We start from the raw sequence: 15,570 nt of genomic DNA on the forward strand, positions 1-15,570 counted from the left end.
CACCCTACTCTCCAGCTCCAAGCTTACAACTGGAGAGGGGAACAGGAGATTGCTCTTACCTTTACACTGCATTTCAGAGGTGCATCGTGTGGTTTGGGACAAGACCCTGCCCCTTGCGGGAGGGCACGGTCTTACTGACAAGAAGTGTTTGGTCAAGGGCTGCCAAAACATGTCAACCCCTGGTCCTAATATTATTTCAACTATGAAGAAAAATCCAAATGTAGGAATATAACATCAGAATTTCCTTGTGGGATCAGATAAAGATCCATCTAAATTGATGTTCTGTTTTTACCAGTAGTCAAATTTTATTTATTTATTGCATTTTTATACCGCCCAATAGCTGAAGCTCTCTGGAAGCTCAGAAGCAGGGTGTAATGATCTTAACCATCTCCTGGAGTCTAATCAGAGCTATATTGCCTCTGAATAAAGATAATTTTCAGCTGTTATGGCAATCTTCCATGAATTTCTCTAATCCTTTTTAAAGCTATGTTGATTAGTGGCTATATCTGCTCGTGTGGCGCCGAGTGGTAAGCGGCAGTTACTGCAGCCGAAACTCTCCCCATGGCCTGAGTTTGATCCCAGTAGAAGCTGGTTCTCAGGCAGCCGGCTCAGGTCGATTCAGCCTTCCATCCATCTGAGGTCGGTAAAATGAGTACCCATCTAGCTGGGGGAAAGGCAACGGCGACTGGGGAAGGCAATAGCAAACCACCCCGCTACCAAGTCTGCCAAGAAAACGTCAGCGAAAGCAGGCGTCCCTCTAGGAGTCAGTAATGACTCAAGTGCTTGCATGAGAGGTTCCTTTCCTTTCCTTTCTGATTAGCGGCTACTGCAGTCTTCTATATCTCTGACTCCTATAAGTCATGCATAGCATGAAGTCACACTTGCTCTTATTTGTCCCGAATATAATGCCTTTCATTTGCAATGGGCAGTCCTGAGCTGTTGTGTTTTGAAAGAATAATTTCTCAATTTACTCTTTCCATACCATGCACCATCTTAAAAGTCTTTACCATTGTCTCCAAACCCCCCCCCCCAACATCCTTTTTTAAAGCTATAAAGTGTCGACTTCTTAAGCCTCTCTTCATAAGGATACCTTGCTCCAATGGTTTTAGTCCCCCTCTTTTGTATTTGCTCCAAACTTGCAATGCTTTCGTATAAAGGAAAACAACTGCTCACACTATTCTAAATGTGGCGTACAATGGATGCATATTGGTGTTCTGAGATGTGCTGGGGTGGTGGTAGTTGGGTTCAATTCTTTTCTTAATTCCTAGTGCTGAATTTGCCTCTTCATAGTTCAGTACACTGAGGTAGTGATTTCACAGAGGGTTTTTTTTTTTTACTGGTCTTCCATATTCTTGCCTGCTCACCTGTCTTGGAACAATAATTTTGGAGCTCTTCACAATAACCCTGTTCAGATGAAAGGACGCCTAAACCATGGTGGTTAAGCATTTTGAGCTAAACATTATGTATGGTTTTAACAGTTTTATTACTTTCTACAGAAAGCAAAGCACAAGGGGAAAAGGAGCAAAAAAACCCAAACCGTTATGGCGTAGTGTTTCATGTGAACCATGACATAGCGTGTAGTGTGAAACATTCCTAACCATGGTGGCTACATAACCATGGTTTAAACACACTCACTAACCATTTGCTGCAAAAGTGTTAGTTGCCTAACCGTGGCTTAGCATGTTGTCTGAACAGGCCTAATATATGAAATATTGCACACTATAGCTCAAACTCTGATCTAAGAATAAATTGCTTCTGACACTTTGTCTAGAATCTGCAGGTTATCTGTCCTAAAGCTGAGGATTTTAGCTAAACCTTAATGGGAGAACAAAAGTGAATGGCTTTGAATGGAGTACTTGTGGTCCTCCCTGTTAAACTTCATCAAGCACCTGGACCTCACAAGTGCCAGGCTGGAATATATACCACTGATGAACCTGAGCAGCTATGAATGGAAATATTCCTAGAATTTGTCATCCATAGAAGTTCTGAATGGGGAAAGGACTAAGTGAAATTCAGAGAGCACTCACAGCTTCCAAGAGGATCTCTGATTAATTATTATTTGTGCCCACTTCATACATTTAGCATTTGGGTGAAAGTGCATTGCATTGGCTTGGAATGTGTTGCAAGGTTTGTGTGTTGTATAGTCGTACCACATGGCGGCGATAGAGCTTACATCTGGCAGAGCTCTTGTGCAGAGCTATGCACTGGCAAAGGGTGGAAAGCTTACTGGCAAGGAAGTTGGGAATGCTCCAAAACGCAACGGCTTGTACCAGTGTGTGCCTTCTCCCACTTTCCAGTACCTGCTCCTCAGCCTTCCCTTTGACAGCCACCTACTACTTCCTGCAGCCCTATGTGCAAGCAGGATATAAGCACTAAAGCTGGGAATTTCAGAGCCCAGAAACATTTTATTCCAGTGAACTTGATCTTATAAAGGATTAGTATTTATTAAGGCTACCGAGTCCTACAGACCTAGGAGAACAAGAGTAGAATAATCGCTTAGCTCAGGATATGAATCCTATAACAATGGAGTTTGGTGGCACTATGATTATTACATCGATTGTTTTAACCGCACACATTTGAAGCAGGAGTTTGATTAAAGACATGCCCCTACTGAGATGGGATTGAGTATGGAAAATACTGAGTGCTGTTACAGGGATACCGGTAATGAATGCTCTGCTAAATGGATCTCACGGTTAATTCTGCTACTGTGCCTCTAGATTTGGAAGCAGCATTTTTGCTGCAATAGCTGATGCAACTCTTCACTTAGCGTGTAGCCTTCTGCTTCCCGGGGTGGGGTGGGGGAAATGTGTGTGGGAAGGATCGAGCCTGATGGAGAGGATCCTGGTAGGACTAAGAGTGTGTGGGCAAGGAGTGTAGCGGGTACCAAAGATAAATGTGGGTGAGTGAGCAACAGCAGCTTGTCAGGGATCAGACTTGCTGAGAAGTGTGGAATAAGTGTGACAGTTTGGGGACAGAGAGAGAAATTGAACTCTGTCAAACTCCAGGGCTAGACTGGATGAGAAAGCAGGAACTGTCAGGACCTGGAAATCAGTATCCAGAGCAGGGATACAGGGTGCTATTTCAGAACTGCCTAGGGTACTGGAATGCCTGCAGTCTTGTTGATTAGCCAGCAGTACTAGCGGCTGCATACTGTGGTGACTAAAGATCACCAGCATTGTTGCCTTGCCCTGCTCTGTTAGAGTGCTGTGAATGAGGACTTCTTAGGCCTTAGCTAGACCTAGCAGTCTAGCTGGGTGGAGGGGTGAAGATCTCGCAATATTTTTATCGTGAGATCTCCCTGTCAGTACACATGCAGCGCATGGCCACCTCAAAGGGAGAGGCGTCATGCCCGCCATTTTCTTTTTTTTACTTAAGGGAACAGCAGTGCACGGACACTTGAGTGCAAAAGGTAAGTACATTCTTAAAAAATATTTACTTTCCCCACTCCCCGATGGGCGCAGTGCTCCTGTGCAGGCTCAGCCCAAGACCGCAGAAAAAATGGCCCTAAAGGGGAGGCGAGATCCCTGGGCAAGGGAGGGATCATCCCTCCCTGATCTTTGGATCCCCTGTGCATCATGTGGACGCACAGGGATGATCGCGGGGATCACCCCAGGATTTCGCCTGGTCTAGCTATGACCTTAGTTTTAGGATTACTGATTAAAGTATGTCATGTATCTGGTTCCTGAAGCGACTCACCCAAGGATGAACGACTTGCTAAGCACAGTGTGTCATTTGCATATCATTTGCACAAAAATTGTAGAGGCAAGTGATGAACATCTTGCACTGCTATTGTAAAGAAATGGTGTGTAGTTAGGACCATGCCTTATAAAAAAGCTGCATTGGAAAGGCCTTAAGTTCCATCCCAAGAATCAATGAAATCTGAAGCCTGTATATGTGATGTGAAATAAGCAATGGGTGCATATTTTCTTATTTTGCTTTATTCATTTTTGCTTGTACTAGTCCTAAGGAAGTGTAAGCCGTTCTAAGCAGGAACTGACACCAAATGTTCTGACCCCTGGGATATTGTGTTCAGCCTTTCTTCTGGCTCCTGCAGTGGTGCAAGGCATTGGCTGTATATTTTTAATCCTCTTTTCATAGATAGCTAGGAACCGGATGGATTTAAAAACTTGAACTGAAATTCTTTCAATGTTGATTATTGCACTCCGTGTCAAATTCCACACTTATGTGGTGCAACACAGAACCATGACTATGGGATTCTAGTCATTCAGGTTTTCAACCACAGAAAAGGGACAGTTTTCACCTTTTCATGTTTCCAGGAGTCATAAAAATATTTTCAATTTTTTAAAACCAAAAACACAGCTTCAGGTTTTGATTAAAACCTCTGTAATGTGTGTGCATAATGGCGGTTATATCTGCCCTCTAGTTCTTCTCTCTCGTTATATTTTGTGTGTGATGCCAATGCCATCTATCCCCAATTTCCTCCTGCCTCAACCAGCCCTTGCAATGCTTCCTAATCTGTCAGGAATGCCCCTTTGTGTACAACTTTTTATTTGGAATTTGCACAGAGTTGCCATGGGATTTAGTATTCTGTTTTCCAGAGCGCTAGAAAGGGTTACACATGGATTTGGAGCCTATTAATGAAAAGTTAAGAGATTTCCACTATTAGCTGCAAGAGAAAACAAGGGGACAAAATATTACACCCTCGCTTATTTGATCAGTGACTCTGCCTAAAAATGCCATGGAATCTATAATAACTAGTCCTTTAATCTTGAGGTGACTTCTCATAACACATGGGATAAAGCCTTGAATGAGGACAGCAAAATATAACCTCCATTAGTATAATGTGGGTTTTTAATCTTCAGTGAGGGCAATTTCCCCCGCTTGCAAATGCTAACTAGTTTGACATTGGGAGATATGACTAAATTGCAAGCCTAGGTGGTCTGGCTGTATCCTCTCTGGAGACTGCAGGTATTATGTATACATCCTGACCAGGCATTAATTTGGCAGGTAGTCTGGAAAATGCCACTGCTTAGTTCTGATTTGAAAGCTGTATAACATCTGCAGTGAGTGGAGAGGGGTCCTGATTTTTGAGGGAAATGGACATAACTGGCAACTTTCTTCTCCTCTGACAGACAAAGGGAATTGGGATAAACCAGCTATACATAGGATCCAAGGCCCTTAGCAGATGTGATACGTATAGTCTGGAGATCAAGAAGGGAATCATAATACATTTTTCTTGCTAGCTTATCACTATTTGTAAAAAATTCAGGGCAAGTTACAGGGGCATCTATGAGTTAAATGCTGGAGAGTAGGAGCTTTCAGCACTCCAAGCAGACCATTACAGAGGTGATTCAGCAGGAGGAGGAGGGAGGAGACTGGTATATTCCGGTCAAAGCCTATTAAAGGTTTCATTGTTTTGACTTCTGGAGTCTGCTTCTGGGTGGGCATAGAAAAGCCCCGTTATGGCACACACCAAGGCTTTGAAGCACTATGAAACCTTTCCCCAGGGGTAAGAGGAGAGATGGTGAGAAGGCAGAAAGTTCATTTTCTGACTCATTCTTCACTGCTGCACCCACACTTCTCTTGGTTCGCTGAAATATGAATGGAGTATAATTATATCAGAGTTCCATAGCCCACTCCCTTGATGATTGATACAGGTAATGTATTTTTTGAGGAGTAATGGCCATGGCATTTTCAAAGTTCAGGTGAGACCATAAATACCAAGGAAGTGTTTTGCATTACTGAAAACATATCCCTGCATGGAATTGTAACCCTGTTGTTGATATTTATCAAAGATAATATAGGTAAAAATAAGGAATATTTTTGAGGAATAATTTAACCAACTACATACCGTTTGAGACAAACAGTTCTCAAATGGGGGCAGGGGGGAATGAGAGAGAACAGGATTTTATTTATTGTAGATATTTTTATACCACTCTTCCATCATATTGTCAGGGCAGTTAGTTTAACTAAGTTGCAATTTTCCAGGATTACAAATGAGAGAACACCAGTAGTTCAGTAAATGATTTACTTATAAGATTGTGTCATAATCATACTGCTGAAATTATTTACTGAATGATGTATGCTCTTTAATCTGCAATAGTGAATGGAATAAATGATTGCAATGTTCCTCCCCTGAAAACCGTTATAAAAAAGGTTCTGGAGGCAACTATTTGTAGTCCCAGCCCCTAACATCTGCAGAGAAACTCAAGGTTCAGTGTTTCTGTGTCAGGCAAAGGTGGTTGTGAGGGATAGTTTATTGCAGCCTTCCCCAACCTGGTGTCCTCCAGAGATGTTAGACTACAACTCCCAGCATCCCCTAGCCAGCAATGCTGAAGGGCACCATGTTGAGGAAGGCTGGCTTATGATGTGGCCCTGCCTCCCACGCTAGAGTAGGAATCGATGTTTACCTGAGCCCCGAAAAAGTGTTTGTCTGGCACATACCTGCCATGATTTCTTTCAGGTAAGTGAAAGCTCTTGTTGAGGATCAAGCAACTGATCTTTAAAGTTCAACTAGAGCCTCTATGGCTAAACCAAACAATAGTAAAGGTAATCGGGGAAGCTTGTATAAACTCCCATTTTTTACATATGAGGCTTAGGTTTCCTGTGTGCAACTCAGCGCTGTGGCTGCTGATGTCTCCAGGGGAGAGGAAACCAGGTGGCTGTGAGGTGTAAGTCCACAGAGGCTCCCGAGTTGGCTTCTTGCCTCACCTGTCTGTGGAATGCAACCACCAACAAGGCAGGAGCCTTGTGAAGCTTGAGTTACTCACAGCTTGGGTACCTCCTGATATATTTGCTGACCCCAGCTGCTTCCTTTCCCAAGTGTGTTGCCACTTCTTTCTTTGGCTGGCTTCTGCATCTCATCACACAACATCCATCTAGCAGACATGCAGTCCGCTTCCCCTGTGGGTTGGGTGTCAGTCTCCTTTTCTCTTAGGTCTCCCTCCACTCCCCAGTTATAAAAGGTGTGGCTGAAGGACAAGCACTACACAGCACAATGAAGGTCTTATCACATATCTACTAGTTTTCTCACTGACTATATCAGCATTTAGATTAAGGCTCATTTACTAAAGTTGTGCATTGCTTTACCCTGGTCCTGGGAGATTTCAACATTCATGCCGAGGCTACCTTAACAGGACTAGCTCGGGGCTTCATGTCCTCCATGACAACCATGGGGCTGGCTCAATTTGTCACCAGCCCAGCACATAGGGCAGGGCATATCCTTGCTTGGTCTTTGCCTCAAGGCATGAGGAGGGTGGTCTGGATATTGGGGGGATGAAAATGATCCCGTTGTCATGGTCAAGCCACTTCCTGGTGAAATTTGGTTTCACAGTGCCAGGCCCTGGTCCACCCCTGGAGACTTATGGAATCCAAGTGATTCCTGTGCTCTGGGGGAATTTTCAGTAGCCAGAGCCAGCAGTTCTGTCAAGGCCCTTGTCGTGCTATGGAATGGCGAGGTGCGAAGGGCCATCGACACAATCACTTCTGAGCGCCTTCTTCAACATTGTGGAGATTGGAAGTCTCCCTGGTTTATTGGGGAGTTCTGGACAATGAAACAGGTCAGAAAAATACTGGAGCTTAAGTGGCGTAAGACTCATCTTGAAGGTGACCGAACACACTTAAGAGTGTACAATCATGCCTACTGTGTGGTGGTGAAGGCAGCAAAGAAGGCTTACTTTGCCAACTCCATTGCATCCTCGAGATGTCGTCCAGCTGAATTTTTCCAGGTGGTTCAGGGATTTACTTACATCTAATTCTCCTAATCCAATACTGGAACCCTTGGAGGATTGCTGTGAGGAGTTTGCAAGATACTTTGAGGATAAAATCACTCACCTTCATGCTGACTTGATTCAGTGTCTATTAAAGTGCATCATCTTATCCTGTTTTGTGGGATCAGTTTCAGGTTTTGGACAAGATGCTTGCATCTGTTCGACCCACCACATGCTCTCTCGACTCTTGCCCATCATGGCTCATTCACGCTAGCTGCAGGAGGCTGACCGAATGGATCAGGGCGGTGGTGAATGTAACTCTGTGGGACAGTGTGGTCTCCACTGCCTTGAAGGAGGCAGTGGTATGACCACTCCTGAAAAAAATATCCCTTGACCCAGAGATTTATGGCAGCTGCCAGTCGCCAATACCCCATTTTTGAGTAAAGTGCTCAAGTAAGTGGTGGCGTCTCAGCCGCAGGTGCTCTTGAATGAAATTGATTATCTGGATCCATTCTATTCTGGGTTCAGGCCTGGTTTGGGGATGGAATTGGCCTTGGTCGCCCTGATGGATGATTATTATTATTATTATTATTTATTTATATAGCACCATCAATGTACATGGTGCTGTACAGATAACACAGTAAATAGCAAGACCCTGCCGCATAGGCTTACAATCTAATAAGTTGTAGTAAACAATAAAGAGGGAAGGAGAATGCAAACAGGCACAGGGAAGTGTAAACAGGCACAGGGTAGGGCAAAACCAACAGTGTAAAGTCAGAACAAACTCAATATTTGAAGGCTATAGGGAAAAGAAAAGTTTTGAGCTGAGTCTTAAAAGCAGTGATTGAGTTTGTAGTTCTCAAGTGTTCTGGAAGAGCGTTCCAGGCGTAAGGGGCAGCAGAAGAAAAAGGACGAAGGGACAGGGGGAGTGCGACCCTTCTACTACTCCTTGATCTCTGAGTGGCTTTTGATACCGTTGATTATGGTACCTCCTGGAATGCCTCCATGAGTTGGGGATTGGAGGCACTGTTCTACGGTGGTTCAGCTCATACTTGCAGGGTCAGTTCCAGAGAATAGCATTGGGGGAACGTACTTCTGCCCTATGGCAGTTGAACTGTGGGGTGCCACTGGGCACCATCCTTTCTGTCTGAATCGGGAGAGGCCGTGCATGTTCTGAACCAGTGCCTGGATACAGCTATGGCTTGGGTGAGGGCCAACAAACTGAAACTGAGTTCCAATAAGACAGAGGCTTTGTGGGTTGGTGGTTCCCAGGTACAGGAATTGTGTTTGCCTGTTCTGGATGGGGTTGTACTCCCTCTGAGGAGCAGGTCCATAGTTTCACTATGCTTCTGGATTTATTGTTTATTTATTATTGCATTTATATGCTACCTTTTTTTCTTCCAAGGAACCCAAGGCAGTATACATAATCCTCCTCCTCTCCATTTTATTCTCATAACAATAACCCTGTGAGGTAGGTTGGGCTGAGAGTCTGTGACTGGCCCAAAGTCATCCAGTGGGTTTCTGTGGCTGAGTGGGGACTAGAACCCAGATCACCCGACTCCCAGTCCAACACTTTAACCACTGCTCCACACTAGATCCATCTTTGTAACTGGAGGCCTATTATCAACTTCAGTTGGTACGCCAACTATTCCCATTCCTGGAAAGGGATAGCCTAGCCGTGGTCATTCATGCACTGGTAACCTCACAATTAGACTACTGTAATGCGCTCTATGTGGGGCTACCCATGTGTGTAGTTTGGGAGCTGCAGCTAGTGCAGAACACAGCAGTTAGGATGCTCATGGAGACACCTAGCTCTGCTCGTATAAACCCGTGTTAAAAGAACTGCGCTGGCTGCCTGTTAGCTACTGAGCCACAAACAGGGTTACATTTATTTTACAAAGCCCTAAACAACTTGGGACCAACATACCTAGCAGACCGCCTTCCCTTATATGCACACATATGACAGTTACAATCCTCAGAGGAGGTCCTGTTGGCCATTCATAAACAAAATGTCGCCATGAAGAACCACGGCAGCCGGCCTTCTCTGTAGTGGCACCCACCCTCTGGAAAACCCTTCCTCGTGCAGTTCAGAAGGCAGAAAACATATCGTTTAAACGCCTCTTGAAAACATACCTTTTCACACAAGCTTTCCCTCGATTTTGACTTAGCTGGTTTTATATTGCCTTTTAAAACTTTTAACGTTTTAAATTTATCTGTACTTGTATTTTATGGTTTTGATTGTGCACTGCCCAGAGAGCCTTCACTGATGGGCAGTATAAAAATGTAATAAATAAATAATATGATGTGGTACTGTGGGAATATGCTGTTTTTGTCTGAGTGATCCCAAATTTGAGTTCCAGCATCTGTGCAAGGTTTTGCATTAATACTTCTGTCCACCCATTCTGCTTGTTATAGATGGTATTAGTACTACGAGAGCCGATCAGGGCACCTAGCGGTTTCTTATGAAGAGAGTTCACTCTAAGTGTTTATAAGTATACAGATCTAGGGGGCTTGTTTGCAAACACCTCTATCAAGAAGGAGCTCAGGTTGCTGAAACTTGTCAGCAGACACTGACTTCTCAACTCCTATCAAACCTTGAAGAAAGGCAGTGAAGATGAAATAGCCATTTGTTGTCTGTAGATGCTGATGCAAGTGGAAAGTTAGGAAAACATCTAAGGAAATCTGATCTTCAGTTTTCTTCCATTGTACCCTCAACATCTAGGGGTGCAATATGAGCTGTCAGGCCTAGTGCTGCAGACTGAGAGGAAGATATCCCAGAGCACTGCCCTCCTTTAATCAATCTGCTTTCTCTAATCCCTTTACAAAGGGAGTGACACTGTGAAGCCCGGCTGCGGGAAGCAGCTGTAGAGGAGGTGCCTGGGTATCTTGCACAGCTCATAAGCTATCCCCCTTTCCCCGAACTTCCTCTGTATTTGGCACAAGCCGGTATGTTCTCCATAGTGATGCGTTTTGACTGAAATATTTGAGGGGGAGAATTAAAGCACACTTAATGTAGATTTTAATGTAGATTTTTTAATTGGAATATTTGTATTGTATTTCTTTATTTACAGTCAACAGACCAATATAAAACAAGAAGATACACCATTATATAAAACAATACAGAGTAGGGATAAAGAAGAAGGAGTGTTACAAAATCACTAAAGATACTAGATTGTTATTTGTTGGTTTCTGAAAAGGGAACAGAATTGGGTTATTGGGGCCTAGCATAGTGAAAAAGGGAGGGATATATTTATTTATTTATTTATTTATCATATTTATACCCCACTCCTCAGCCAAAAAAGGCTCTCGGAGCGGCTTACACTTAGCAAAAAAGACAGTCTAAGTGTATATATAGATAATAAAATTGCTAATCTGTGGATTTAAGCGCAATCAACATCCATAAGCGATCTGGTGCGGATGGCCAAATTCAGGGGAAAAAACAAAACTAAAAAAAACAATAGCAGGTACTTCCCTTAGTTTGTTCACTTTTAAGAAAAAAACCAAAGGTATTGACACACTAATTATTTTTTGCAACCCGAAGAACTGTGCAATGATATGCTGGCAATCACTCATTTATTTGAACTCTCTTCCGCTATGGTTGTTGGGGTACCTTCAGTTTCTCTGTCACTATTTATTAGCTCCATTACACTCTGAGGCACATATGTATTCTTCCCCATAGTTGCTAAGGATAATCACATGAAAAGCATTAATTACAACTTTGAAACTGCCAAGCTTGCCTAATATAGTATTTGCAATTGGCATAAGTCCATTTTTACTAATGAACTTATGAAACGGAATATTTTCTGTGGAAAAATAAACGACTGGAAAAAAAATTCCACCCCACATCACTGATGACGCCTAATAAAGGTCCCTTATTTCTTTAAGGACTTCAAGAGTGAGGGCAAACAGATGGATATTAGTTTGGTGGAGTGGGTAATGAAGGACATGGAGAGAAAATACTGAGTTAACGGATTGCCATTTTGCAAGAAGGGAAGGCCTATATTACATATCAAAGCATAATATAGCTCTATACCTAAGGACAAGGGTGCGAGCTATTGCTTCCAGCCTTTTACAGTGACTATGAAGTTGTTTTATCAGAGAATCAGCTCTGTTCTGAAAATTATGACTTGTTAAGGTGTGAGTTGACAAATAAATGGGATACTTTGTACTCATAAACTGAGTTTGGAAAGAAAATTGTGTGTTTGGGTCTTTTTAACACTGTATTAACATGCCTTCAGAAGCCCTCTGTATGTTGAATCCTCTCCATAAAATCATGGCATTTGAAGGGATTTAAGAAGGAATTTGAAAGTATTTTACCACAGTGCACGGAAAAAAGAATAGGGTAATGCAAGTTTCTGTTTGGATGAAATCTAATGACTGTGTTGCTGAATTGTTTGAGGGTTCTTTCTTCCTCGAACAAGCTATGCCAATTGGGTGGGTAATTAGGCAAGGGGTGCTCGGCAGCTGCCACTGCTTAAATAAGCCACCATGGTGTGTTTAATAAGTGGGGATTGTACAAGCCAGGTCTTTATGTGCTTTTCCCCATTGGGACTTCAATATAAAAAGTAATATATTGTATGTATAGAAAAGCCATATTCCTTCATGTGTAAATGACAGCTCAAGTGTCTATTTGGCCTGGGTGCATGGATTGAGCAATAGGTGAATGTAAGGAAATGGTCATCTCTGAAGTGGGCCTTGAAACCAGGGTTTATTAGGAGCAACGGATAATATTTCTAGCATTCTACAAAGAGGTTAAGGGTTTCTCAGGTTGAAAGGAAAGTAGGGAACTTTTCCAGAAGGAAGAATAGTAAGTTACATTCTGGTGATCTGTTCTAGAAGTATGTTTCATATATGTACACTTGGTTAAAGTTGTTTGGAAGCAGTATGTGATGACTATCAGATTTATGGAGGAAGGCTAAATTTGTTAGCCCGTCATTTCACAATCTCAGGATTTTTTTTTACAGCCTAGAGCACAATGTAGGACCAGTAACAACCCTCAAGAGCTGAGAAGTGTGTTGCAAGGGAATTGTGGGTGGGAAGGAGGAAACATCCCTTTCTTCTTTCTCTCCTCCATCTCTCTTCCTTCCATCCTCTTCTACTCCTTTGTTGATGAAGGTAGAGGCAGTGGACCTCTTAGCAGTGCCCATACTAAAGTATAGGTCTTGTGTGCATAATATGTACAAATGTGTTAAGAAAACTGAAGATGCTAGTAAGAGAAGGGACTTTGAAAGTCAAGCCTTTTGTTTTAAACACACACACACACACACTTTTCTATCCAGCATTTTGTATTTCTTTTTTCAGCGTCTTATTTTTCAAGTAATTCCCTTGAGCTTTCACTGGAAAAAAGTGCATGTAGCTCTGTCCTAGGAGAGTTACCACAAGGTAGAGTTCTCTGTCATGTGGTTACTTGGTCATTTGCGTCACTACAAACATCTGTGTGATAAAGGTTGGGGGTCTTTGCTGCTTCAAATTTCTCATATGGCTAAGATAATGTCTATATAAGAAATCCATGGCTGCTGCAGCTGAGGTATTTCCTGAGTTTCATGGGTAAATCAGCTTTTAAAGAATTATATGACTTACCTGCCCTCCTCTGATTTTCAAGTTTTACAATTCCAAATGTAGTTTATCTACTTTGAAAGTTTTAAATACTTGTAGTTACTTGTAGTTTTCATTAAAAAAAATTCCAAATAAAGTTTTGGTGTGTTGAGTGTTTTATTAAGAAATACTATATTATCTCTGAAGTCACGTTTTATGTGTGTAATGTGGTGAAGTCTCTCATATATGTGATTTAGCTGTAATTTTTAGTGTGTTAAGTGAACTTTTGGGGTGTTATCCTCATTTTTTAATAATAATAATAATAATAATAATAATAATAATAATAATAATAATAATCATGGGGTAGTATTCATATGTGAACATGCATACAGAGGAAGTACCCTCCAAAATAAATTCCACGACTAAATCCTACATGAAACACTGCACGTGTGTGTCTATGTACTAAAACCTATAGAAACAACACAATAGCGTGAGCAGGGTGAATGTTTTACTTCTCAAAACAAAGAGCCACAAAGCAGAGGCAAAATACTGCCACGCTGCATAAGTAAAATGAACATCTTGACTGTAAAGCATGAATCGGGTGAAGCAACAGAAACTGCAGAATACCTCAAAATCAGCTGCGGTCGTCTGAATTGCAGCTATTAAGAAATTAGGAAACACCTCTGCATTTCTCAAACGGTAAACTGATAATCTGTTTCACCCAAAGTCCTTTGCAGAGGCATGTTGTGTTGTTGGTTTAATATAGGGGGGCAGAACCTCAGGCTGGGGGCAAAATTTGGCCGTCTAGGGTTCCAGGATGGCTAATGATACCTCCCACCCCGACCACTGATCATTCTGTGATTTCCGAGCTTTTAATCAGTTTTCCCATATCCGAAAAGGTTAAAATGCTTCTCCTAAGGTTCAGCAACAGGCAGTAAAAGACTGAAGCTAAAATATGTGGCTATTTTTGGTATTTCAGGCCTGCCGCTTTTTGCCTTTGTCCCATCCCACCACTAATATGCAGCTCCTGAAAGCTTCTCCGATTCAGAACTCGGGCTGAAAGAGGTTCAACAACCCTGGTTTAAGTCTTTAGAAATACCCTTATGCTATCACTGGAAATGTTGTGTGCTTTGTTTCAGAGCTTTATGGCTTTGATGTCCTCATTGATTCTACTCTCAAGCCTTGGCTCCTGGAGGTGAATCTGTCTCCTTCCCTGGCCTGGTAAGGAGTTCTTGGGAAAAGTGGGGTTTGAAATGGCTGTAATCTGTTAAATATCATGGATGGTTGCAATTGAGTAACTTCTATGTTAAGCTTTTAGAAGCCACCAGGTTACAGAAATAGGTGGTACCCACCACCTCTTCCCTCATTCCTCCCTCCTTTTGGCTGGGCTGGTGGGAGACAAGACTAAGAAGGGACAGTTGAGCAACGAGAAGGCAGAAGGCCATATTCTTCCAACTGTGTATTCTCAAGGCCAGCAGTGAAAGAAATGAGCAGAGCTGCCTTGGCAATAGCTAGCTAAGGCCCAGACCATGTAGCTTCGCATTGTTTTAGCCCGTTCCTACCCCTTTTCTTCTGGTCCAGAAAATTGGAGTCACTTCCTAATAAGATTATTTAACAAATATCTCTGGCAGATTGGGCAGAGAGACTGAAATAGCCCATTCCAACCTTTCTCTCCAGCTATATCTGAGATCCCTGTTCTTCAAGCACTGAATGTGTGATAAGGATCATATAATTCAGTCAAATGTAATATTAGGCAAAGGGGAATCCTAGATCCACAACCCGCCATCTTAATACGTGTCCAAAACTTTGGGGGAGAAAGATGTTCATAATGTTGAGGCACCTTGTTTCCTTAAGTTGTCCCCAGGGACATGGAATTGGTTGATCAACTGGAGAAAATTGTTTTGCCTTTTCTTTTTTTCATGTTGGATAGTGATGCTCCTTTGGACCTGAAGATTAAAGCTAGTATGATTTCAGACATGTTCACACTTGTAGGTGAGTGGCATGCCAATGCCAGTCCAGTCTTTTGTTGGCTTGGGTGATAATGGGTTAAAGGTGGGTATATTGTGTGTGAGAGAATTGATAGAATGGGTATTTTGATTCTAAGGGTGCCATAGAATCATAGAATCAAAGAATAATAGAGTTGGAAGGGGCCTATAAGGCCATTGAGTCCAACCCCGCTCAGTGCAGGAATCCACCCTAAAGCATACCTGACAGATGGTTGTCCAGCTGCCTCTTGAATGCCTCCAGTGTGGGAGAGCCCACAACCTCCCTAGGTAACTGATTCCATTGTCGCACTGCTCTAACAGTCAGGAAGTTTTTTCTGATGTCCAGCTGGAATCTGGATTCCTGTAACTTGAGCCCATTA

The 15,570-nt window shown here is 42.6% G+C and overlaps 1 protein-coding gene across 1 annotated transcript in view; it reads left to right on the top strand.

Moving 5' to 3' along the window:
• Positions 1-15,570, top strand: part of TTLL5 (tubulin tyrosine ligase like 5) — a 150,090-nt gene that overhangs the window by 24,758 nt on the left and 109,762 nt on the right. The window contains exons 13-14 of the mRNA XM_063117892.1: positions 14,345-14,426; positions 15,136-15,197. Of these exons, the coding sequence (XP_062973962.1) occupies positions 14,345-14,426; positions 15,136-15,197 (144 nt within the window). The remainder of the gene's footprint in view (positions 1-14,344; positions 14,427-15,135; positions 15,198-15,570) is intronic.

The sequence above is a fragment of the Elgaria multicarinata genome, chromosome 2 (assembly GCF_023053635.1).
Source record: "Elgaria multicarinata webbii isolate HBS135686 ecotype San Diego chromosome 2, rElgMul1.1.pri, whole genome shotgun sequence".
Taxonomy (NCBI): domain Eukaryota; kingdom Metazoa; phylum Chordata; class Lepidosauria; order Squamata; family Anguidae; genus Elgaria; species Elgaria multicarinata.